The sequence below is a fragment of the Bicyclus anynana genome, chromosome 22 (genome assembly GCF_947172395.1).
Source record: "Bicyclus anynana chromosome 22, ilBicAnyn1.1, whole genome shotgun sequence".
Lineage (NCBI taxonomy): Eukaryota > Metazoa > Arthropoda > Insecta > Lepidoptera > Nymphalidae > Bicyclus > Bicyclus anynana.
Window position 1 is genome coordinate 4995472 of NC_069104.1, and position 25827 is coordinate 5021298.

At 34.6% G+C, this 25827-nt stretch overlaps 1 protein-coding gene across 2 annotated transcripts; it reads right to left on the minus strand.

Annotated features, from left to right (window-relative positions):
• Positions 1-1142: 1142 nt before the first annotated feature.
• LOC112046858 (neuronal synaptobrevin-like) lies at positions 1143-25827 on the minus strand. Of its 2 annotated transcripts, XM_024083681.2 has the most exons (7): positions 25405-25823; positions 15760-15877; positions 15101-15179; positions 14420-14499; positions 12910-12961; positions 10625-10659; positions 1143-9065 (listed from the first exon to the last, which is right to left on the minus strand). In XM_024083681.2, coding segments are annotated over exons 1-6 (339 nt in total). In that variant the 5' UTR covers positions 25407-25823; the 3' UTR covers positions 1143-9065; positions 10625-10651. The 2 variants fall into 2 exon arrangements, with proteins under 2 accessions (XP_023939449.1, XP_023939447.1); XM_024083679.2 differs by lacking the exons at positions 1143-9065; positions 10625-10659 and adding an exon at positions 10666-12785 and having other exon boundaries at positions 25405-25827.

Sequence of the window (25827 nt, forward strand, 5' to 3'; positions counted from 1 at the left end):
TATAAACGTAAGAGTAGACAAATATAATCAGAAAGCTCCGAACTGCTAAGCTATCGGGAATTATACGTGTTATTGTGAGTCAACCATAAAAGATATACATATGCTATTGTATTTTTAGATGTATAATTTTAAGAAAAACATTTACGTCATACATGTTTTCTGTGTAGCTTTAACCATTAAGGCTGCACACGCGGCGGAAGCTTAAAAAATGGAGTAACTTTTCCCGTTTACCCAACATTTCTCTTCACTGCTCTGCTCCTATTGATCGTAGCGTGATGAAAAGTATACTATAACCTGCCCAGGAGTATGAAGAATAATTGTACCAAGTTTCCTTAAAATCTGTCGAGTAGTTTTTGTTTCTATAAAGAACATACAGACAGACAGACAGACAGACAGAAAGACAGACAGACAGACAGACAGTCAGACAGAAAGACAGACAGACAAAAATTTTACTCATTGCATTTTTGGCATCAGTATCGATCACTAATCACCCCCTAATAGTTAATTTGGAAATATATTTCATGTACAGAATTGACCTCTCTACAGATTTATTATAAGTATAGATAGAAGATATAGATTGAGTACTTAGATTCAAGTACTCGCTGAATAAAAAATATATACAATTACCTATAGCTCACTTTGAATTAATATTAGATGGATTTTATAAATAGGAATTTGTTTGTTGTTTTATAAGCTTTCATTTTGGAAATAACAGATATTTTGTAAAAACTAATAGTTTTCGAGTTATTTATGAAAAACCGCTTTAAAACATGTGTTTTTTATCACGGAAAATCACAATCTATGATCTTTAATAACTCAGAAAGTATTGATTTATTCCAAAAACTTCAAATAACAAATTTTGCTTAAATTTGTCTCTCTATCGATTTCTTTAACATTAATAAGTAGTCGTAATTCATCATTTGTACCTGAGAAATTCCATTCACTCGCGTACTCACCTGTACCGCTCAGAAAAGACGGCAGAATGCTCAGAGTTATTTTCTAATATAGTAACAGCCTTCTAAGCGTTATTCACGTTGGTTAATTTCACAGGTAATTTTTGTTCTTGTTGTCTATAACTATAAAATACGCAGAGACTTAGGGACATATGTTTTCTGTGCATAAGGATAGTTTAATAAAAAATGTTTATATAAAGTTGCTTTAATTTATTGAAGCAATAATAATTACAATAAAACTAACGATACATACAGAGGTTTATCATTTGGTATTTTCTATGGGTCTTAGAATGAGATTACATTTATGTATCATGTATATACATGATTTGAATAACATATTATGTTTCTACATTGTATTTGAAAATTATACTGAACTAGATAGGTGCATATATGTGCCTAGAGACTAGATAGGTACGTACATCATATTCAAGGATTGTGAAATTTAATAAGTATTTTATTGTAGTATTAATTGTTGACGACTGTAGTAGCTACGAGTAATTACCAGTGGCGTAGCGTGCCTTGGAGGGGCCCTGTATTAAAATTAATTGGGGGGCCCTATAGATGAGCGGCAAATCCCAAAAAATATCTCAAGTTTTGATTTACCGTTAACTCTTTCACCACAAAGTAAAATTGGTACCAAAATGTTTGTGGTAATATACATACTAAATCTAGTGTGGAAGAATTGGTAAAATGTAATCCACAATATTTCAAATATTGTGGATTACATTTTACCAATTCTTGCTTTCACACTTAAGGGGCACCTGTAGGTCAGGGGCCCCGTATCATTGATACGGCTGATACAGTGTTAGCTACGCCCCTGGTAATTACCGACCTACCAGTCTAATAGGTTTTTAATAACTCCAGAATATTCAAAGAAGCATTGTGAGTATTGGATGGATGGATAGTTCCAAATATAGTAAGGGGGTATTTTGGCAATATTGACGTGCGTACCAGAGTATAGTTTTCAAATACAATAAATATTTATATGTCTATAACACTCTACCTCAAAATATCTATGTCACTTATATGATGTTCAATTATTTCAATTTAATATATTTATGAAACAGTTTAAAATGTACAAACATCACAATTTCCGTTGATACACAATATTATTAAAACACTGTATTTTTTACTATATTTAGATTTAGGTATGTTATAATTAGGTATGCATTTTCTTTATTTATTCAGTAGGTTAAATTATGTTTTCTATTGTATCCAAAAACGGTTTACAAATTTTTTATTCGACTATATCTAACGTCTAAAATAACGCAACAGGTAATCTTCTAGGTAATAATATTACCTATACATTATAAGTATGTATGTATTAATGTACCTATGTATGTACTTATTATAAGTAGGGACACCTACAGCTTTTTGGTGTGATTAGAGTACCAACCACCAACAGTAGGGTTTGTAATGGGGAGACATGTATGGGCACAATAACAGTCACAGAGACATGGAACGTCACAGAGACATGGAACGTCACAGTGTAGTATGATATTTACCGTGAATACGAATAAGAAAAACAAATTAAATATTAAAAAATATATATTTTTGTCATAGTATATGTATTTGGATACTCACTAGGCTATGTTACCCTACAGTAAGCTAAATGTTATGGGTACTAAGATAGCCAATGAGAATATATTATATAAATATATAATACATATAAATACATGTTATATATTCATAAACCCACCCAGACACTGGAAAACACCGGTGCTCATCACACAAAAAAAAAACCAGTCGTGAGAATTGAACCGTGGATGCTAAAAGCACGTTAATACCATTGCGCCACGCGGTCGTCAAATATTTGGTATAACTATATTGTCTACATAAAAGGACATTAAAAACACCGAAGTTTTCAATTGTTAAAACATAATTTAAAATTAATTAAATTCCTTTAATTAAAAATCAAACAAGTATAATCAATTAATGTCATAAATTATAATAATAATAAATAAATATACCTACTTAAACAATACACATCATAAAATGGACTATTATTCGCAGTGGCGTAGCTAGGTAACCATTTAACCAAGGGCCCTGGTGCAAATAAAAAATGGGGCCCCACTACTATCTAAACTGGTTAGGTTTTATCAAGTAAAAATATTCATTAGCACTTGTTCGTTTTCGAATTTTTTCAATTTTAAAGTTCAGTTCAATCGCGATTTTGCGGTAAGGTTTAATAAGAGGATAAGAGAGCCCCCTGAGCTTGATGGCCCTGGGTCACCGTCTCGCCTCTCGCCATTGATTATTCGTTCGAGTGAAAATAATTAGGTATCTAATAAATTACATCAAACCATACATAATTAAGACATATATATCAAAAATTCATATCACGTGTTATTATGTATTAGGTACGTGTAACCTTACGTAAAACTTATGTTATTATATTTTATTGATAATAATATTATATTTCCTTGTCCTTCGGAGATTTATCGGACAGGATATTTTTTAAATTTATTTATCTACATTTCCTTATTATTAAGTAGGTATAAAGGTGAAAAGTATTAACAGTAAAATATGCAAAAAAATATTAATTTTAGATTGTTCTAACTATTTACAGTATTTTTATAAGTAGGTAAATAAATAAATATGTTTATCTTAATTGAATATTGAATTAAATATTGAATCTAAAATATTTTTCTAGACCATATCAATGAAATAAAATAATTCATTTATAAATATATATTGCTAAAACTGTTCACCTTTACCATAATAATTATAATGTCTTATTTTAGACACATAATTATATTAATTGTGGTGTATTTGGTTTTACCTTACAGTGATTAGGCCCCAATTTTTGAAACACTAGTAGTGATAGAATAAAAAAAATCAGCATTTTTAAAAATCTAAGTATGTAGTGTATTTAAAAAAGGAAGCCTTGGGAATAAAGAAAAATAACTATGACGAAAAGTAACTTTCTCGTTAATGTTGTCTAGAGAAAGGCTTGATGCAAAAAGATAGATATCTCGTGAATTTTATGAGAAACTCTGTCAGATTCGCGTGTATAATATACTTACCATTTTTTTGAAAGCGAGTTTTGTTTATCACCTACAGTTTCAAATAAAGGGGCGATTATTGTAAATTACACTAAGTAAGTATATCTACCAAACCTGCTATAAAAATCCCTTAAAACACTTCTATTTCATTACATTTATGATAGATGAAGCGTTTTCGAGGAAACTCAAAGTAACACACGCCTACTTGGCTTTTATACATGCCCTTTTGTATGTCCATACAAAATAAAATGAAGTTAAATTGCTCACAGTATCTATTTCGTGGCAGCGCCGGCCCGAAGTAAATTTTAAAATGGAGCGAGATCCAATTATTGCACCTTTCCTGTTTGCTTTTAATAATATGAAGATACGAGTACCTATACCAAATTATTAGTGTAAAGAAAGAATGGAACGCGTAGATCTTGATCATACTCTGGGGTGACCAATTGAAAATCAGGCGCAGTATCGTCTACAGTTGACTAGGGTAATCATTTAGGCGCTCTGTAGACTGCTCCGTTCGCCGTATGGACGGGCCGGCCCTGTGTCGTGGCTAGATCTTGCAATTGATGAGGAACTTTATGATGAGGCTGACTAGGTATTTTATGAAACTGTAACCTATACAGGTTGCTTCGTACTATTTTTCAAAACTTTAAGGTCCTGACGAGATTACTTATAGGAACCGAACTACATAAGTAATATTTTACATAAAGACATGTATAAAAAGGCCCTAAGAAATAAGGTCCTTGCCACATATTAGTAAAATTCGTAGTGCTATTAGACATTAACGTCTACACTTGGTACTTTTGACTCATTATTATTGAATACACATTTAAATAAGTTAATACAATCAATATGCTAAGTCAGCAAAGATTTTAACCTTTACTTAATGTAAAAACCGTACCTAAATGCCTTATTAAGTTTTACTTTCACAAGTGCATTTTTACTTCTAAAGATACATTAGTGCTGAATTGGATGCACATGATCTCTAAATGACTCTAAACTGACAACTGTTTAAATAGAGTCGTGATAGCCCAGTGGATGTGAGTTCTATCTCCGATTCCAGAGGGTATAGTAGTACGTGTGTGAAGTCTGCTAATTCTTATTGGGCCAGCGTGGTGGTGGCCTAACCCCTCTCATTCTGAGAGGAGACTCGTGCTCATTTATAGTTATTTACAAAATAGTAAAACACAATCAAGCTTTTTTATATAGTTTGTCTGTCTGTCTGTTAGTCCGTGCTAATCTCTGTAACGGCTGGATCGATTTTGATGGGAATTGCACTGGTAGATAAAAGAGGCTTTTGTGCAACATATAGGTTTATATTCATCTCAAAATATCCAAGGTTCCCGCGGGATTGGTGGAAAACTGAATTTTACGTGGACCTTTATTTCTGTCACTTTAGTTAAAATTTAGTTCGTGTACCACCAAATCAGCACCACTAAAGTCCGGCCGCTCAGAAATTGTGTTACTGACAGATCGTGATCGAATGGGCGATGTAACTTTAAATAGCGTAGGTTATGCCAACTGATTGTCTTTGTAGTAATGAGACAAAATAACGAGGCTCGATCACGACCTGTCAAAAACGCAATCTCTGAGCGGCCGGACATACAAAGCTACACAACGAAATAAATATTTTAGCTAAGTTATAACTACATACAGTTTTACACACAGAAATATTACAATGCGAATAATCAATAGTATGTTATTATAATTTCATTTAATAGCATATATTATCATTAAGAAATAACACCAAATGTAATCTATTGTTTTAAGCAGAAGTTAAGTTCTATATCTATAACTCACTAAATAATAACCATCTGAATCGAAAGTATGAACTTAATAATTATTTGGCGTAAATAACGCTATACCTATTATAACGTACTTTGCAGAAAAAGACAGAATTTACTTTTTACCAAGTAAAACCGCTCAAGTTATGGATATTTAAGATTTTACGACCATAATCTCATTATATGCGAGTAGGTAAAACAAGGGAGGTAATTTAATATTCAATATTTTTTAAAATTGAAAATATAATTTGTATTAAAGATTTGCTAGTAAAATATCTATTAAATAATTAATCGGGTATAAACTATACATGATATTATATTACATAAAATGCCAGCTACACTATCTCAATCGACATCCGAAAGTGGACAGTTTGGTCGGTTCGGAGTTTGGACATTGGTGATTAAGAATTGCGTCCATCGCTGCAGATATAAACCGACAAAGTCCAATGTAATAAAAGCAGTACCACACCTTCCCAACTTTCCGACTTAGATATTATTTGTAAGAGGTTTTGTAAATATATCAATCAATCAATCAATTTATTTGCAGATACGTGTGTACATATACAGGTAGGTTGATGTAAATGCTAATGTGTCTCGCCGATTTGGCATGCAAATTACTTATTACGTAATATACTTATGTATTTTTTAAATTAATTCAAATAATAATTAAATACTATCCATTGGACAAAGTCTTAGTATTGTTAGTATGCTTCGATAGATAGGACGAGGTGGTATTATGTTTCATACTGACCATCGAATTATGCTCTCGCTATGTTTCTAATATTATCTTACGCAGTAGCCATTTAAATCTATTGCTATTCGAGGATTTGATATCGTTTTGTAGTACCGTTAGATGTCGGAAAAATGTGGTAGCAACTTAGGTATGTCGGGGTTTTAGTTAGTAATAAAATATAATTATATAAATTTGAGGAAAAATTTAGCCTAGAATAGTTTGGAATGGACCAGCTTTTAAATATTTTTTTACAAACAATCTATGTACCTATTCAACATCTAAAAAGTGGTTATAAAAATATCATAAGCAACAGTCAAATAAATCTATAAAGGTTGGTATCAAAGTTCAACTATAAAGCTGGCGTCACACTAAGGGGCATTTACACACACCGCTTTATACGCTTTAGCAAAACTGTTATGGACTATGTGAAAGGTTAACACGGCGTGATATATTAGTTGAAAAGACAATGGATCGCACTTTTAAACATTTAAAAATATAAAATTTCACAATACGATATGCTTTAGTAGATTTTTTAGTAACTGTTACGTGTGTTGTGTTAATTTTAACAAGAGAGTCAGCAGAACACATGTGCATAGGTTTATAATATTATAACTAATAAAATATATTTTTAATTTTTCTATACAAGCAAATATTTAAAATCTTGTACAAGTTATCAACAATAGATGTACTTCTACACGCGTGAATTCATCGAGTTAAAGCACTTTCACATTAGTTTATCTCAGCGCGACGTGGCGAATAGAAGTTAAAAAATTGCAATATTTTAAACGCAAATAATCACTGTACCTATTCGCGCAGCGCATTTGTTCAACGAATGTCTACGCTGTATAAACTAATGTATAGGGACTCTTACAATTAAGTCTATAATCTCATGTACGATCCATTGTATTGTTACAACTATAGTAATTTCCCCTAAACAGACGACAGAATAGGAAATATATTGAAGTACAAAAATAAATGCGGTAACTAACAATTCAACGTTACAAACTTTGGTCCAAATTGAAGAGATAAAACGAAAACTTTTACATGTATCCAAAAAGGCGAAGCCGCAACAGTGCTATCGCAAATTGCGTCCTCTGTTTACGTCTTTTTTCCAATAACTACAATAAAATCAGTGTCTTTTTGCTTTATTAGCTAGTATTTAGACATTGGACAATAATGTGGTAGTGATAATACAGCGAAAAACACTAAATGCAAACGGCATTATCCTCATAGTAGTTAAAGTACTACGAAATGACTAGCAAAGTAGCACTGCCAGCATCTTATTTATATTCGCATATTATGCAAATTTACATAAACCTTATAATGTTACACACAAACTTCCTCCGTGAATCATTCGTTCAGTTTTGAAAACCGTATGTAATCCCGTTCAGTAGATTTAAAGTTCATCTTATTAGGACAAATAAATCAACGTAAGCCTTTTGCTATATAATATGTATTGATATCTTATAAGTTGCACTTCAATTAAATGCAGGACGTAAACTTGAACGCAATCGCTACTGCATTTGTTGCCATGGTTCGTGGAAAGTGAAAATTCTTAGGGATTATATGAATTCAATCTTGGAGGAGTATACTGCCATTATTGGCAAAAACTTAAAAAGTTTTTATTTTGCTCATAGGCAAATACGGTGCATTTTCATAGGTCGCTTACTAGTTCTACAACAGTATGCAGGGAGTCCCGCAGGTAAATTTGACTTAAAGACACAGTTTCTCGACAACTTGTGATAACCATAGACACTTAATTAAAGATAAACCAATATCGTATTTCGCTTCGTAAGCGGTGATGAATGAAATATATTCTATTGTTTATTATACGACATAAGAAACGCCCTACAAAGAAAATGATTTCCATGTCATTCCTAAGAGGTAAAGAAATATGTAAACACTATAGCAAACTCATTTGTCTAATGTATTTACATTTTAAAAAATTATGTTAATTATTTTTTATAGCATGCTTTTTCGCTCTCGAGGCGTAACTTTTTGTCTTACAACCAGTGAAAATGCTCCTTTAGATATATATGACATTTAAAATGTGATATTTTCGAGGTTTCTGTATTAATTCCGTTAAAATTTTCATCGTTACGTATGTATATATCAAAAAACTATTTCCCACGGTGTCTAAAAAGTTTCACTTTAAAATGTATATTATAGATAATAATATTTTATCTGTTTCATTTTGAACACAATGTAAAATTACAAGATATGGTATATTTTCGATAAGCCTTATGTATCTATAATATGTATAGCAAATAGCAATTTTATGTTGTTACGAATTTTACAAGGTATATATTTTAACAAAGAAAGATTCTCTAAAAATACTCTAATTATATATTTTTTGTTTTTCATAAATCAGCGGATAGTGACTAAAGGAGTCGAATTTATAGGACGAGTGATTTTAAAATATCTATAAATATATAAATCTATAATGAAATAGAATTCACAGACTCAAAGGTCCGAAATCTGTATCGATTAATTTAAAAAATGCTCAACAATACTAATCTCTAATAAAAAGAATGTTATACTATAATTTTTTGACTTTGCTGTGCCGGAATGTATTTGCTGATGGAATAGGTACCTGTGGACAGAAAAAGTAATTACGATAATGTACATTATCTATACTTAATATTCAGTGGCGTAGCTAGGTAACCAAGGGCCCTTGTGCAAATAAAAAATAGGGCCCCGATACTTACAATCTAAACTGGTTAGGTTTTATCAAGTAAAAATATTTATTATATACAAATACAAAAAATTCTTAGCTATTTTATCATCAGAGCTTTTTCGTTTTAAAAATTTTCTAAGCTCAGTTCGAACTTCGGATTTTCTGGTAAAGATTTGAGGGCCCCCTGAGCTAGAGGGTCCCAGGGCATTGCACCGCCTAGCCCCTGGGTAGCTACACCATTGTTAATATTACAAAGAGGTAAAGTTGGTGGTGCTGTAGGGTGTAGGGGGGTAATCACTGGATTAAATGAAAGGATTTGGAAAATTCTTTTATCACTAGAAAGCCTCGTTATTTGTCAGTGTCAGTCAGGTTAGTAAATAATGTACACATACAGGTGAACATTTTTGGAAGTCGGGTAAAAACCTCCATAGTCACAAGTTACCTTAGTGCAGGGAGATAACCTATAGGCAAAGGCGTGTTAACTTATTTTATAAGTATGTATAGATAATCCGCATCGAAGGACCAAAGTTATGCTTACAATTTTCCTTTTCCTTTTTTGGTATCTACTGAAAAATCAAAAAGTCAACTTATTCGCTTGATTCTTGATTTATATCTTCTCTCATTAATTTATTTTTACATTTCTTTAATTATAACAATCTATTTATAACAATCTATGTAGTCGGTTAAAAAGCGAAAGGATACTCAAGTCATAACGAATTATCGTAAACCGCTCTACGTACCTACAAGATGGAATTTGGCAGGGAGGTAAATTATAATGTCAATGTCGTTTAGGGACGCTACAGGGCTGGATTAACGAGGTCTGAGGGCGGACGGCTAGTGTTTATGTGTTATGGTGTTGATTGGCTGCTCAGTGTTCAAGCAACCTTTTCACAATACGCGCTATCTCAATCACTGCCTTCTGTATTCGACCCTTGACCCATTCTTCATCATGATCAGTAAAGCCAAAGCTTCTTAAGGTGTTGGTAGAAGCTATTCGTTAAAAAAACATTGGCTGATACGACTATCGGAAAGATATCGGATTTAATATTCCATATGACACTGAGCAAGATTCAAGTATTTACAGTTTCCTGTATAGCTTTTCTAAGTATTATTTACCAGTGGCGTAGTGTGCCTGGGAGGGGCACAGGACCCTATATCAAAATTAGTTTAAGGGCCCAATCGAAGAGTAAAGGTATCTACAAAAGAAACAAATATGCTCAGTTAAAATAAATATGACAAGGATTTCACCTCTAAAAGATTGAAAAAAAAATCCTTTTTTCAACTTTTGTCATTTTTGAAGTGAAAACTCTACAGTTTTTGTGTTTGTGTCATGTTTTTTCCTGGGAACACCCGTAAAATTGTGTATTACGGTTTACAAATTTTTGCTTTCACACGTAAGGGGCCCTTGAGTACGGGGGCCCCTTATCATTGATACGGTTGATACGGTGGTAGCTACGCCCCTGTTATTTACATACCTCGGCCGTAATCCTCTAATTTGATGTTTACAGACCTAGAAAATATAAAAAAGCGTTAGTTTCCTCATAAACTCAACATATCCAATTATAGAAGGGATTTTAGAATAAACTTGGGATATGAAAACTTGACTTGTAAACAAATTATTACACAGAAGGGAATTCACAGGTTTATAAATAAGATTTATTTAGTAGGCATTTGTAGGAATAAGCTACTTTACAGGCTTATTCAGGGTAAGCAACGCATTCTTGGATTATATAATTTTTTGAAGCATATTTTTTAAATCTATAAGTTTATAAGTTTTAAAATAGCATTAGACACAAGATAACACAACGCAAAACAAAGCTGAGAAATTGTTTTCAGTTGATTTATGTTTGCAACTATGAACATATTTTATTTTGTAATGGTTTTATTCGGGGTATTTCTCTACGTGTATTGTAGATGTAAGTAATGGATTTTAATCTGAAAGCCGATGGGTAAAGCCGCTACAAGCTGACAGCTTTTATGTTATAAAAGTGCCTGGATCAGGGTACTTATTTCATATAAAAATGTATGTAGTTATTTCTATAATCCAGACATTACCTTTTTCACGTCAACTTTAACATAGTTTTATAACCCGAACCGTAAATAGTATGTCATATATTATTTCGTCAATAATCACCCGAGTTTAACCAGTTTTTTTTACATCAGTATAGAGTTTAACGCAAAAGTTGCAAATACAAATCAACGCTCATGTTTCAGTTATCAAATAAAGAGACGGCATAAAGTTAGAGACACACGAGTTTACGAAGGTACGAATACAATAGAACAGATAAAGCTAACACTTAGGGCGTATACACAGGGTTGACATTAATTGAAACAAAATTGCAACTGAAGTACGTCACTCGCTCGTCGAAGAACTTTTCAAAAGTAGGCTTAGTTTACAAGTGCACACTTGTTTGTAGTAGCCGAAGGCAGTACGAGAGTACCTATGTATGTTTAAACCCGACAACCAAAATGACAGTTGTCTGCGCAAGTGTGAGCCGCATCGATCCTAGATCGTTAGATGGGCCTCAAAGCGTCGCGGAATTGTCATCGGTTTAGTACATTGAGTACGTAATCACTCGTAACACATTTCTATTTATTCATGTTGAGGCTTGTGTTTTTACACTTCCAAAATGAACACGAAGGCATTATTAAGGGATTCAAATAAGAAAAACAGTAAATATTTTTTTACGTCCACTCACAGCATGCGCTTGTTACGTACTAAGATAAGATTTCCGTGCACGTCTTTGGGCAATGACATAAAATTGTGCGTTCTTTAGTATGGAGGGGCCCATCTAACGATTTTTATCGATGGTAAGACGTGTGTAACGTGATTTCCCGGTTTTTTTGTTTTATTTTGAATTTTGAATTTTGAATTAAAGATGTGGAAAAGTGCGTGCCTAAAATGAAACATTCTCGAATCTATCGAGAATGTTTCATTTTAGGCACGCTTTAGGTAATGCCTAATCCGCATTTTCTTAAATATTAGCCATCGTAGATCAATTTTCCCATTTATTTTAAACATAAGTTTGTGCTAGAAGTGTGAACGACAATATACTCTATATAGTAGGTACACTAAGTTGCAATTTTTTCTCAATTAAAGTCGAGCTGTATGATGATTTGAACATGGCAAAAGGAGGTATAATTAGAAAAATTTTCTGCAAGCTAATTCACTTTCAACGAAATTGAGATTCTATATAAAAATGTCATCCGGTGCTTATTGGTGGATATCAATAAGCACCGGATAAATCACGGTACGTAAATGATTTTCTGTTTATTTCAATAGTTTTTTTTAAATTCTAATTTATAATTTAATTTATGTGAAAATTGTAAAATGGATTTTGTAGAAAAGTAAACAAAAAAAGCTATTTAAAGACCAAAATAGTGAACAGGCCAGCTAGTGTATGTTTGGTAAATTGTAGAGAGAATAGTCGATTGTTTTTATTTAATTTAAAACTCTTGCCATATTCGTTCTCATCAAGCTTTTGTACAACGACACTGCCCACTTACCAAAAAAATATAATAATTATTAAATAGTAATAACAAATAACAACATACTTTATATTACTATTTATTATATTATAACGATTAACTTCTAAATTAAACTTCGGTTACCGAAACTTGTTCACACAAAGTTGGCTGGAAATATGAAAGAAAATAATGGTATGATTAGTCTAAGAACTTATCAAATGTAGAAAAAGAACTTAAGAGCGACGTTCTCTAATGTGCACAATATTATATGTAGTTATGTAGAACTACTTACCGATGATTAAAGCCAAAATGATGATTCCAATGACAGCTGCAATTATCATCATCTGGAAAAATAGACATGTTCTACAATAATCATCTAACACATATTGATATTTATAAGTAGGTACTGGCAAATTATCTATACTAATATTATAAAGCTGAAGAGTTTGTTTGTTTGTTTGATTGAACGCGCTAATCACAGGAACTACTGGTCCGATTCGAAAAATTCTTTCAGTGTTAGATAGCCCATTTATCGAGGAAGGCTATATATTATCCCCGTATTCATACGGTGACGTGAACCATGCGGGTGAAACCGCGCGGCGTCGGCTAGTTATGTAATACTAGCGGACGCCCGCGACTTTGAGTAGTATCGCTGTAAAAATGGAGTAACTTCTCCAGTTTTCCCAACATTTCCCTTCACTGCTCTGCTCCTATTACACAGAAGTATATATATCGTAGCGTAAAGTATAGTATATCGTAGCGTGATGAAAAGTAAACTATAACCTGCCTAGGAGTATGAAGAATAATTGCACCAAGTTTCATTAAAATCCGTCGAGTAGTTTTTGTTTCTATAATGAACATACAGACAGACAGACAGACAGAGAGACAAAAATTTTACTGATTGTATTTTTGCCATCACTATCGATCACTAATCACCCCCCGGTTTGGAAATATATTTCATGTACAGAATTGACCTTTCTACATATTAATTATAAGTTCAGAATAGTGCTTATTGTTCACTAAACCTAACTCAAGTGCTGCATCCATGTTCCATGTTAAATAACAATAAATAAATATTTAAAAAGAATCGTCCAATATCGTCTTCAGTTCTCTCTTTTTTACACTGTACCTATACATTATACGTTTGGCTTCAATCGTGCCTGAGACCATCAGAGTGCCTAGTGGGAGTTTTCAATGTTTTCATACGGTGACGATCGCGTAACCGTAAACGTGAATTTTCAAGGAATTGATGCAGCGCCATCTAGTTGCACTACTGCACAACTGTTTCAATTCCTTAGAAAACATTGAACCGTACCCCCTCACCCGACACTCTCGGGAGGAGACGACCCCCCTCACAAAACATTGAAAACTCCCACTAGGCACTCTGATGGTAAGCAACCATGCAGCCTATAGTTGAACGGCTGGAACGCGCTTGCCTAGAAGGCGCCTATTCACTTTTGACTTGAAGATGGTGGAGAAAATGGAAGGTCGGCAAAAAGAATCTTAACTTTTGAAGCAGCAGTTTGGAATAAGGATTTTGTGATCATTCCGCCATGTGACAATTTTTGAACCTGACAGGTCTGCCAGGTTTAAAGATTTCTTGGTTACTCCCTGTATATAATTCTGCTTGCCTGGCCTCACACCAACTATTTTTTATAACGCTTTTTTCTACTCGTAATCAATATCTACTATTAGCTGTTATGATGCAAACTTCTTCCCACCACAGCAAACTTCTCCTCAGCGCACCTACTGATTTTTATTTTTAATTGTGTTATTTGATTATTAAAAATAAAATCGTTAACCTTTAGGTTCTGCAACCAGAATTTGCTTTTGAGTTTTCCAGCTTGTTGTTCGAATTGGGAGGCGCCTTGTTGTAGTGCATCTGAAAAAAGCCAAAATTGTGTTACGATCTTGAAAGACTGAATATATTTGTTAACGTTATATACAGCTGGAGTATTTCCCATAACTTGACGTCCCTAAGGTGTTGACGAGTCCACTTATAGGAGCCGAACTGCAAAACTAATATTTTTTTAACTAAAATATAAAAACTTTTTCATACAAAGTTATTCAAAAAATTCCGACTATCCAATGAACAAACGCCTTTATCTATTCTTGCATTTTAAAACATGGTTACGTTATAATTATAAGGATGCCAATGATATAATTTAAAGGACACATTTTAAGATCTATTTACAAAATAAATATAATTAATATTTTCGGGGTAAATAACCCGAAAATATTAATTTTAAAACACATGTTACTTAGACATTTTAAATACATTTTCCTTAAAAAATACCCAAAATAATTAAACCCTACAGTTATGGGAAATACGCCAGAGCAAGTTTTGTGTTGCCAAGTTATTTTGTTAAAGTTATACATCTAATTCAAAGTTACAAATTGCTTTTGAATCATCTTCAAAACTAAGTCGTGGCAAAGAATTCACAAGGGAAAGACCAACAGACATTATTAATGTTAGAACGTACCTGCCCTATCGTCGAGTTCTGAGAGCTTTTGATCCCTCTCCAATACCTTCTCCACGTTTGTTTTCATTATATCGACCACCTGGGGGAGGTTAAATTTCAATATCAAAGATTCTTTGTATAAATAACTTAAGATATTCAAAGAAACAGTATCAAGTGACAAAAACAACGAATGATTTTCTTTAAGCACTTAACAAAAGCGTTTGATAGAACTTGATTATGTATTTGTTTGAGAATTTTGTCTCTCGCCTGGGGGAGGAAAATGGAAAGTGTGCTTAGGATGTCGTTATTTTGTATTCTGAAAGTATCAATAGGGTAAATCAGCGGTGAAAGGAAATGGGACGGAAATTGGAAATATTTTACGTAATAACGTTTAATGAGCGAATGATTGAGTCTGCCAATCTTTAGACTTGCTTAGCAAATAATCTAAAACATCGATTCCAGGTTTTATTAAGCAACAAAGCTCTAGCTATCAATTAATCAATAAATATAATACAAAAGTGGACATTAAAATGTGTGTTTCTAATGAAACATTTTTGATTTTTTTTTTCTGATTGTGTAAGTGCCGTAGGTTGTAAGGTCTGTAGGGACCTAAGCGGCGTTACCGGGGGGCTTGGGCGAGCCCAGAAGCATCGCCTGAGTATTTCTGTATAGTTACTAACTTCATCCACTTGCGCTTGCGTCTGCTGTAGGCGACGCTGCGCGGCGATCTGCTGCGGTGTCTTGGGTCCACCCACTGGCATGTCATCGCTGGCGGGCGCCAGACCTCCCTCCGTCGCCCTGACAACAATTATATCGTTGTTAAGGTAATAGGTAAAACTTTTCACTACTTTCAGTTGGTCAAAAGAATCAGGTTCAGTGGGATCAGACGTATTATAGTATTTTTGTCTGAGAATTCTTCATATTTCACGGAGATGAAAGATTCATTGTTTTAAGTAAAGACAGAAGCTATTCTTCCTCATAGATCGTTTATTTATCGACCTAGAACTAGTCTTGAGAATGTTTTCATGAAAATTTGAAATTCATAAAGGATAATGTTTTCTAAATGTTACTTAATAAGAAGGTTCTATTTTTCCCTTAAAATATTCCTGTGACCTATATAGTGCTAAATGTCGGAGGGAACTGATGGAACGCTTCGCTATTATCTTAGAAAGGTCAAACGAAGTATTTTATATATTCGTATCTAAACAACGTCTTTCAAGAGTTTGTTGTGTAAGACATTTGATTAAACGGCTGGCTCATGATGCAGACGAACGCAGACGTCTGGCGTCTGAGATAGGGGGTTAGTAGTAGTAATAGTAGTTAGTACTTAGTAGTACTTAGTAGTAGTACTTAGTATTTATAAGGAGTCACAAGTTCTTAATTTACTTAACAGTTATTCTATTTTAATATTGATGCACAATATCATAATGTTATATATATTTTTCTTTTTTACACGCTTTAGCTTCACTTGTAACTATGTATGTAAGAAAAACTTAAAATCTTAATTTGACTACCCGGTTTTCGATTAGGATGAAATTATGACTAGCTATGAAACGTCAACGTACAAATCCAATATGGCGGCCTACCCAAGATGGCGGGCTGACTGTTTGAAATCCATCCCCTTATGTATATAATATGGATATCCAATGAAAGGGTTTGCTGTCAGGCATACGAAAAAAATAGTTATGTGACTTAAAACTATTTGTAATTTTTAGTGCGTGCTAAAAGCGTGTTTTTTAGTTTTTTTAAACTATTTAAAGTTATTTATGTGTTTACTTCTTGTGTTATAATTATTTAATCATAATTATAAAGTTATTTCTATTACAATTGAGAGTTTTGAGAGTTTTCTAAATTCTCTACGTGTGTGAAGTCTGCCAATCCGCATTGGGCTAGCGTGGTGGACTATTGGCCTATCCCCTCTCATTCTGAGAGGAGACTCGAGCTCAGCAGTGAGTGACTAATATTATAAACAGGTAAAGTTTGTGATATTGTTGGGGGTAATCTATGGATCTACTGAACTGATTTTATAACTTGTTCTGGCAGGAGACGCTCAACGAAATGCTGCTAGTATTTAAAAGCCAAATATGGGTAGATAATGATGATTTATTATTCATTTATTTATAGAAAGAGCCGTGATAGCCCAGTGGATATGACCTCTGCTTCCGATTCTGGAGGGTGTGGGTTCGAATCCGGTCCAGGGCATGCACCTCCAACTTTTCAGTTGTGTGCATTTTAAGAAATTAAATATCACGCGTCTCAATCGGTAAAGGAAAACATCGTGAGGAAACCTGCATACCAGAGAATTATCTTAATTCTCTGCGTGTGTGAAGTCTGCCAATCCGCATTGGGCCAGCGTGGTGGACTATTGGCCTTACCCCTCTCATTCTGAGAGGAGACTCGAACTCAGCAGTGAGCCGAATATGGGTTGATGATGATGATGATGATGATGATGATGATGATGATGATGATTTATAGAAAAGGTCGTAATGGTATTAAGGATACTATATTAAAGTTATTAGCTTAATATTATCCGTGTGAAGCCAGGGTGAATCACTTGTTAGCTATAAGGTACATAAAAGTCGGTTCAGATTTTCCGAAGTATTTGAAAATGGAAAACATCTCGCTCAAACATTGATAACCCCGTTCATTTGTGTGTCAATTGAAAAGGAAGGTTCTTCAAAACGAATATCTTTTATTTTCAGTACAAAATGTTTCAGTATTCAACGTGAACAAAGACGGAGTAGGAAGTTGGAACTTGGAAATATATTACAAAAGAGATAGATACTTGCAACGCTGTCAATGTGCGCACAAAAGAGGATGGAGGATGCTTTACACCTCTTTTGCGTGTACTCGTACTGAAGAAATCTATCAGTACCCTGTGTGTATTGAGTATGTATGCTTTCTATTGAATTTTACTCGTATAACAGCATTTTTGTTGTTCCTATGCAGAGCTGACATTTAAGTTAAAAAACGGATATGGTAAAAGAAGGCTGGAATTTATTTTGACAACTATTTTTAACGATTCCGGACACTGTCAAAAATATATTTATGAACGTACATCATCGGTCTCCTATTAAAAAGTGGATGCACAATCAGCGACCAAAAAACGTCCCCACTTTATGAATCACACAGAACTTCTTGGCACTCAATTCAAGTAGTCGCATTTGCAAACTCAACCTTAAACTCAATCCTTAAGGTTGAATTTGCTCTAAATTTTATTGAATATTGGACTATATTGCACTGTAAAAGGCTATAACCATAGTGTAATGTAACATAAATATTACAATATAGTTAGGCCTCATTTCAATAAGTATTTTGTAGAATTATAAATAAGTAGTAATCTGATTAAACCCTCATATAGTCATTCTTATAACTAATCATCGTTAACAACCCATATTCGGCGAACTGTGGCCTAATTCACTATTTTGGTCTTTATTATCAACTGATTGAAGTGGACAACAAAGTGTCATCTACATACTTGATATAAACCGTAAGTAACGGATGACATTTATAATTTGTATCATAGTATGTGGATGACATTTTGTCAATTGATTTGCTCTTTTATTTTGAAGGGTTGATAATAAAAACCAAAATAGGAAATTAGCCAGCTGCGGAGCAAAACATTTCAGAATGAGAGGGGTTAGGCAAAACCATAATATTATTTAGCATGAAATCTGAGGTAAATTTTTTGGCGCAACGAAAGCTTTCCCGCTTGCACTTTCTACTAGAGAGCTCTTGAGTTATAAATAAGGGGACGCGCATGACCTGGCAACGTCCCAAGTGGTGCTTTGCTCAAGCAACTAGTCGGGACACGGGCTCAAATAACTTAATTAAAAAAATTATTTCAAATTAAAAAAAAGGTATTTTCATGCAATATCTTGTGTAACACAATGATTGTGACTTGTTCCGAGACTTGGTTTAGCTGGTGGGAGGCTTCGGCCGTGGCTAGTTACCACCCTACCGACAAAGACGTACCGCCAAGCGATTTAGCGTTCCGGTACGATGTCGTGTAGAAAAACTGCTAACAAAGTAGCCCGTTGCTGTCGTAAATTGCATCATCACTTACAATGAGGTGAGATTGTAGTCAAGGGCTGACTTGTAAAGAATCTATACTAATATTATAAAGCTGAAGAGTTAGTTTGTTTGTTTGTTTGATTGAACGCGCTAATCTCAGGAACTACTGGTCCGATTTGAAAAATTCTTTCAGTGTAAGATAGCCCATTTATCGAGGAAGGCTATAGAATATATATTATCCCCGTATTCCTACGGGAACGGGAACCACGCGTGTAAAACCGCGCGTCGTCAGCTATAAAAATATAAAAAAACTGAAACCAAAATCCGAGTACGCAGGTCTCTACGTAGCATGTTCGGAACAAAAAAGCTCTTGGCAAGTAGGCCTCTACGTATTTGGCGTTAGAAGGTTTTAGCTGTGGCAAATGCATTTCAAGTTGTTGTCAAAGTTTTAAGCCTTCGACGCATAAGTACAACACGTTTTGTTTCTTGTTCCTGATTCGCACTGCGATGATGGATTCATCTGTTTTCACTACAATAGGCTAGTTGACACTTTTTTTTAAAGTGGTTTTAAATTGCTCATTATCATTTTACTAGATTGAAAACAATTTATAAATTTTTTTGAGACGTAATTACATGACAATTTTAATTTTTAAATATTGGGTGACGGCCACGATGGTTTAATTTTAACTCTTAACTGTTTCATCACATCACGTTAACAAATCCTTTAGCAAACGGAGCGTTTGACAAAAATATTTGTTAAATAATAAGTCTGAGCTTTAGTACATCAAGTAACCTGAGATTAGCGCGTTCAATCAAACAAACAAACAAACAAACTCTTCAGCTTTATATTATTAGTATAGATATTATTTATTTCAAAGTAAATACCCAACAATATCTTCATCATCCACTCTGTCTGACATTTTAATAAATTAACAATGTATTGCCAATAAAGTAACAATGTAATGTTCAGCAGTGAGCCGAATATAGGTTGATGACGAACGAACAATGTATTAGTTAGTCGTCATCAACCCATATTCGGCTCATTGCTGAGCTCGAGTCTCCTCTCAGAATGAGAGGGGTTAGGCCAATAGTCCACCACGCTGGCCCAATGCGGATTGGCAGACTTCACACACTCAGAGAATTAAATAATTCTCTGGTATGCAGGTTTCCTCACGATGTTTTCCTTTACCGTTTGAGACACGTGATATTTAATTTCTTAAAATGCACACAACTGAAAAATTGGAGGTGCATGCCCCGGACCGGAATCGAACCCACACCCTCCGGAATCGGAGGTAGAGGTCATATCCACTGGGTTATCAGGGCTCTTATTATTATTTTTTTAGTATATAGTAGTATTGGTATGTGCTTTACATACTTTACTAAACGTGACTTTAACAGATAATATCAGTAGGTACTGAAAACCTCGCACCGTACCCGCATAAAAGTGGCTGGCCTTTGACCGATATCTAGTTCAGATTTTATCTAGGATGTGTCCTTTCTAACGTTTTCATTAAGTTGTAAATATAAAATACAAAAATAAAAGGGTTAACTTAAGTAAAACGGAAGCAACAAACAAAAATAAAAACGTTGACTTAACTAAAACGGAAGCATGCCTTACTTTGCCGAAGATAATGATGGCTGGTGGGAGGACAATTGGCTGGTAGGAGGCTTCGGCCGTGGCTAGTTACCACCCTACCGACAGAGACGTATCGCCAAGCGATTAGCGTTCCGTTACGATGTCGTGTAGAAACCGAAAGAGGTGTGGATTTTCATCCTCATCCTAACAAGTTAGCTCGCTTCCATCTTAGTCTGCATCATCACTTACCATCAGGTGAGATTGTAGTTAAGGACTAACTTGTAAAAAAAAAATTAAAAACGAATTTGTTTTTGGTGAAAGTCTAATAAAAAATGCTTTAACCTGATTTTAGAATTAGAAATAAAACAAATTTTCGCAAAGAATCAAATATAAAGATCGTCATTATTGAGATTCGCTAACAATAGATAATGGAAGTTTTTTTAGCTGTCAAACAGAACCTTAACTAGTTTATAGAAAAATCACATTAGCAGTGGCGTGAGTTTAAACCGATCGGTTAATTTACCTTGCGTGCTCAAATAGCGTAAACTGCTACCCCTAAGTGCAGTTGTTTCACGAAATAACATAGGTATACTAAGCCCTCATTCGCACGAGAGTTTTTTTAACGGACGTTAAAAAAGCGTTCAGATACAACAAATGCATTCCCAAGTATATGTTCACGCGACAGCGTTTTTAAAACACAACGCTTTTTTTCTAGCTGTGTTGTATTTTCAATTTTGGTCTTTAGAAATAGACATTCATTTAACTTTATATTATATTTCAACGCTTTTTTAACGTCTGTTAAAAAAACTCTCGTGCGATTGACGGCTTACTCGTTATACTATATACCTAGTAGTAATAAAATGTCATACGATCGAAGCGAAGGTTAGCGTCGCGTCGATATTTCGTTTGACGTAGGTTGTAGAGTATTTTCTTAGCAATTTGCTATGAAGTTTCTACTTAGCTTGTTTATTTTGCACTCTAGAGAAACGTGGATTGATTAATCCACGTGTATTTTATTTTATTTCTTACTAGCTGACGCCCCGCGGTTTCACCCGCGTGGTTCCGTTCCCGTAGGAATACGGGGATAATATATAGCCTAAAGCCTTCCTCGCTAGATGGGACACTGAAAGAATTTTTCAGATCGGGCCAGTAGTTCCTAAGATTAGCGCGTTCAATCAAACAAACAAACTAACAAACTCTTCAGCTTTATAATATTAGTATAGATTCTCAAAAGGACACCTTCGAGATGTGATGTTGGCGAAGAATGCTCTGTATTCTGTGGACAGCGTATAGAACCAATGCATCGATCTTGAAACAACTCAACATTTTGAAAAAACTTTCCACCTGTCTTCAGAGCATCCTCGAGTACTTCGGTCACATTGCCAGGAGAGGAGATAACTTAGAGAAACTGGTTATCACTGGCAAAGTAGAAGGGAAGAGACCTCGAAGACGTAGCTAGATGCGTTGGTCATTTAAATCCGCACCAATCTCGATACAAAAGTACATGAAACTCTACAAATCACGAGAACCCGAGCCGCATGGCGCGACATGGTGATAGGAGACACGCACGACCCTCAGTAATAAGGAACATGACGCGGAGAGACCTCAAAAATAAACTGAACCCTTATGAGATCACTTTGTTGCCCGTATGCCACATAGATAGATATACTTTATTTACACACCAACACATTTTTGTCACCCAAGAACGTATCCCTTATAATCCCATATAAAATACCATTCCATATTCACGGTTTATGTATTCGCGACACATTTAGAGAACGTATCCCCCGCGAATAATGAGCTTTTACTGTACAAAATTATTAACAAAAAAGCATTTTACTAACTAAATGAAAACAAACTAGGTTGACAACAAAGCTTAAACGTGGAGGCTAGCGATGATCAATCAGCACGTAGCAATCGATACAGAGGGTCAAAAGCCTACGAGTATGTAGGTATATTGTACACGAGGCAGCTGAAAATATATTAATCAAGCACGCTGCGGAGTAAAAAGATAATGTTGATTGATTAAGATTAACTATTTACTATTATTAGATACTAGTAGACGCCGCGCGGTTTCACCCGCGTGGTTAACGTTTCCGTAAGGATACGGGTATAAAATATAGCCTATAGCCTTCCTCGATAAATGGGATATCTAACACTGAAACAATTTTTCAAATCGGCCCAGAAGTTCCTGAGATTAGCGCATTCAATCAAACAAACAAACAAAGAAACTCTTCAGCTTTATAATATTAGTAAAGATAGGCATATTTTTATTCTTTTACAAGTTAGCCCTTCACTACAATACCTGATGGTAAGTGATGATGAAATATAAAATGGAAGCGGGCTAACTTCTTAGGAGGAGGATGAAAATCCACACCCCTTTCGGTTTCTACACGACATCGTACCGGTAAAATCGCTTATCTTTACCGGTAACTAGCCATGGCCGAAGCCTCCCACCAGCCAGACCAATTAAAAAACCTCAATCGGCCCAGCCGGAGATCAAACCTAGGACCTCCGTCTTGTAAATGCACCGCTCGTACCACTGCGCTACGGAGACCGTCAAAAATATATAAAGGACAGAGTTTTAATTAGAGAATTTGAGTTACGAACCTCATTGGGATTTAATTAGAAGTATCCGTTTGAATTTAGTTTATTAATTTTTCAGAAAGGTATTATAATCGTAAGCTATCTATATTAACTACCTTAAATTATTTACTAAGAATTTTTTAAAACACATTGTAATATAAAGTAACTAGCGGACTCCCGCGACTTCGCCCGCGCTTAGACCTCTTTAATCCGGCCCTATTGCGTTCTTAGTGGATACCTACTAACTATAAACTACCTCCCTGCCAAATTTCAGCTTTTTACATCAAGCGGTTTTTGTGATTTTGTAATGAATGTCCTTTCGCATTTATATATTAAGATAATACATAATTTTAAAAAATTAAAAAAAAAAAATTAAATTGCTCATAATTTTCTGATGGTTGATGATGGTTTATGTCACTACACAGCAATGCTGTTTTTTGGTACATGGAAATTTTCGCATTTACAATCTATACTAATATTATAAAGAGTTAAAGTTTGTGGTGTTGTAGGGGGGAATCTCTGGATCTACTGAACGTTATTTGTGAGTGTCACAAGCTATGTTTTCTCCACCTATTCTCACGGGAACGGGAACTAGACGGGTGAAACCGCAGGACGTCGGTCAGTAGACTAACGAAAATGAACTAAACTAGGTAAACTAAACCAACGAAAAATAAAAATACCAATAGGAAAACTAAAAATGGTGTAATGTGTGGCAATCCATATCTATGTACGCTCAACAAGTAATGTGTTCTTTTGAAACCATACATTCTTTAAGCCACAAAGCAGACATACATAATGTAAGCTGCTAGGAAGAAATTAAATTAAAGACATTATTTATACAACTAAAGTAAGAAAGCGTTCATCATCATTATCAACCCATATTCGGCTCACTGCTGAGCTCGAGTATCCTCCCAGAATGAGAGGGGTTAGGCCAATATAGTCCACCACGCTAGCCCAATGCGGATTGGAAGACTTCACACACGCAGAGAATAAAGAAAATTCTCTGGTATGTAGGTTTCCTCACCATGTTTTCCTTCACCGTTATATTTAATTTGATGATGATGATGATGAGACACGTGATATTTAATTTCTTAAAATTTGCACAACTGAAAAGTTGGAGGTGCATGTCCCGGACCGGATTCGAACCTACGCCCTCCGGAATCGGAGGCAGAGGTTATATGGGCTATCACAGCTCTTTAAAAAGAAAACGTTAGTAGTGTTTAAATTTACGTCATCAATACTTTTGTAGCTATACGTTTTGAAAGTCAATAAAACATTATTGTAAATTATGAGAATACAATAAATAAATAATACTTTATTTTATACACCACTACAATTAAATAAAGCTAATCACAAGGTTAATAGTTCACGCCATTGGTAACTTGTTGAAACGATGTGTTAAATACTTATTAGTTTAAATAAATCATTGTCCAGGTAGATAGTTTTTTCTTAGTTGATTTTGTTAATATACGGTAGAATTCGTGATAGCCCCGTGGATATGACCTCTGCCACCGATTCCGGAGGGTGTGGGTTCGAATCCGGTCCGGGGTATGCACCTTCAACTTTTCAGTTGTGTGCATTTTAAGATATTAAATATCACGTGTCTCAAACGGTGAAGGAAAACATCGTGAGGAAACCTGCACATCAGATAATTTTCTTAATTGTGTGTGAAGTCTGCCAATCCGCATTGGGCCAGCGTGGTGGACTATTGGCCTAACCCCTCTCATTCTGAGAGGAGACTCGTGCTTAATAGTGAGCCGAATGTGGATTGTTAATGATGTATAACGAATGTGGATGAAATGTGGCACAGACTGGAACAGTGCAACTCTTTCTGAGAGGAGACTCGAACTCAGCAGTGAGCCGAATATGGGTTGATAACGACGACGACGTCGGTAGAATTCTACAGTAAATCACGATATTTAATTAAATATACAATTTGGAAAAGGTCACATATCGGATATTCGGCTAATTAACACCAAAATATAACACGATAGTTTTAGAAATTATACATTGGTTTGGAATATAATAACTTTATTGGACTTTTTAAATTTTCAGACTTATTGTGCCCTTTCCAAAATTACATATTCAATTTAAGTCTATATTTATATAATTTATGATACAACTTAATTGGTGTAATTAAGCTACTTACATTGTCCCAATTGATTGGTTCTGCTACGTAGATTTAAAAAATCCGGAAATTGTCGTTCGCGTCTACCGAAGAAAGCTTCACAGGTGATTTACAATGTTCATTCACTGAAAATTCGCTTCCCGATCTATGCACCTTCACTGCCCAGGACCAAATGAATGTACTTTATGAATGGGATGCTCACTCGATATTCTCGCTAGTACATCGGCAAATATTCTATTTTTAGTTATGCCTCTTTTCTCCTCTAAACTCCTTTCTTGACTCCCGATGTCACGGTAACCACTCAATAACGGTTTCACTTTAACAAATCATATAAATTAACTGGGGGAAAATGTGAAAATGCGCGATATTTAAGAAAATACAGAAAGAAGTGGAAACCTTCCGCGACAGGGTTTCCCGATTTGCATGGAAGAGGGCGCGTCTGTA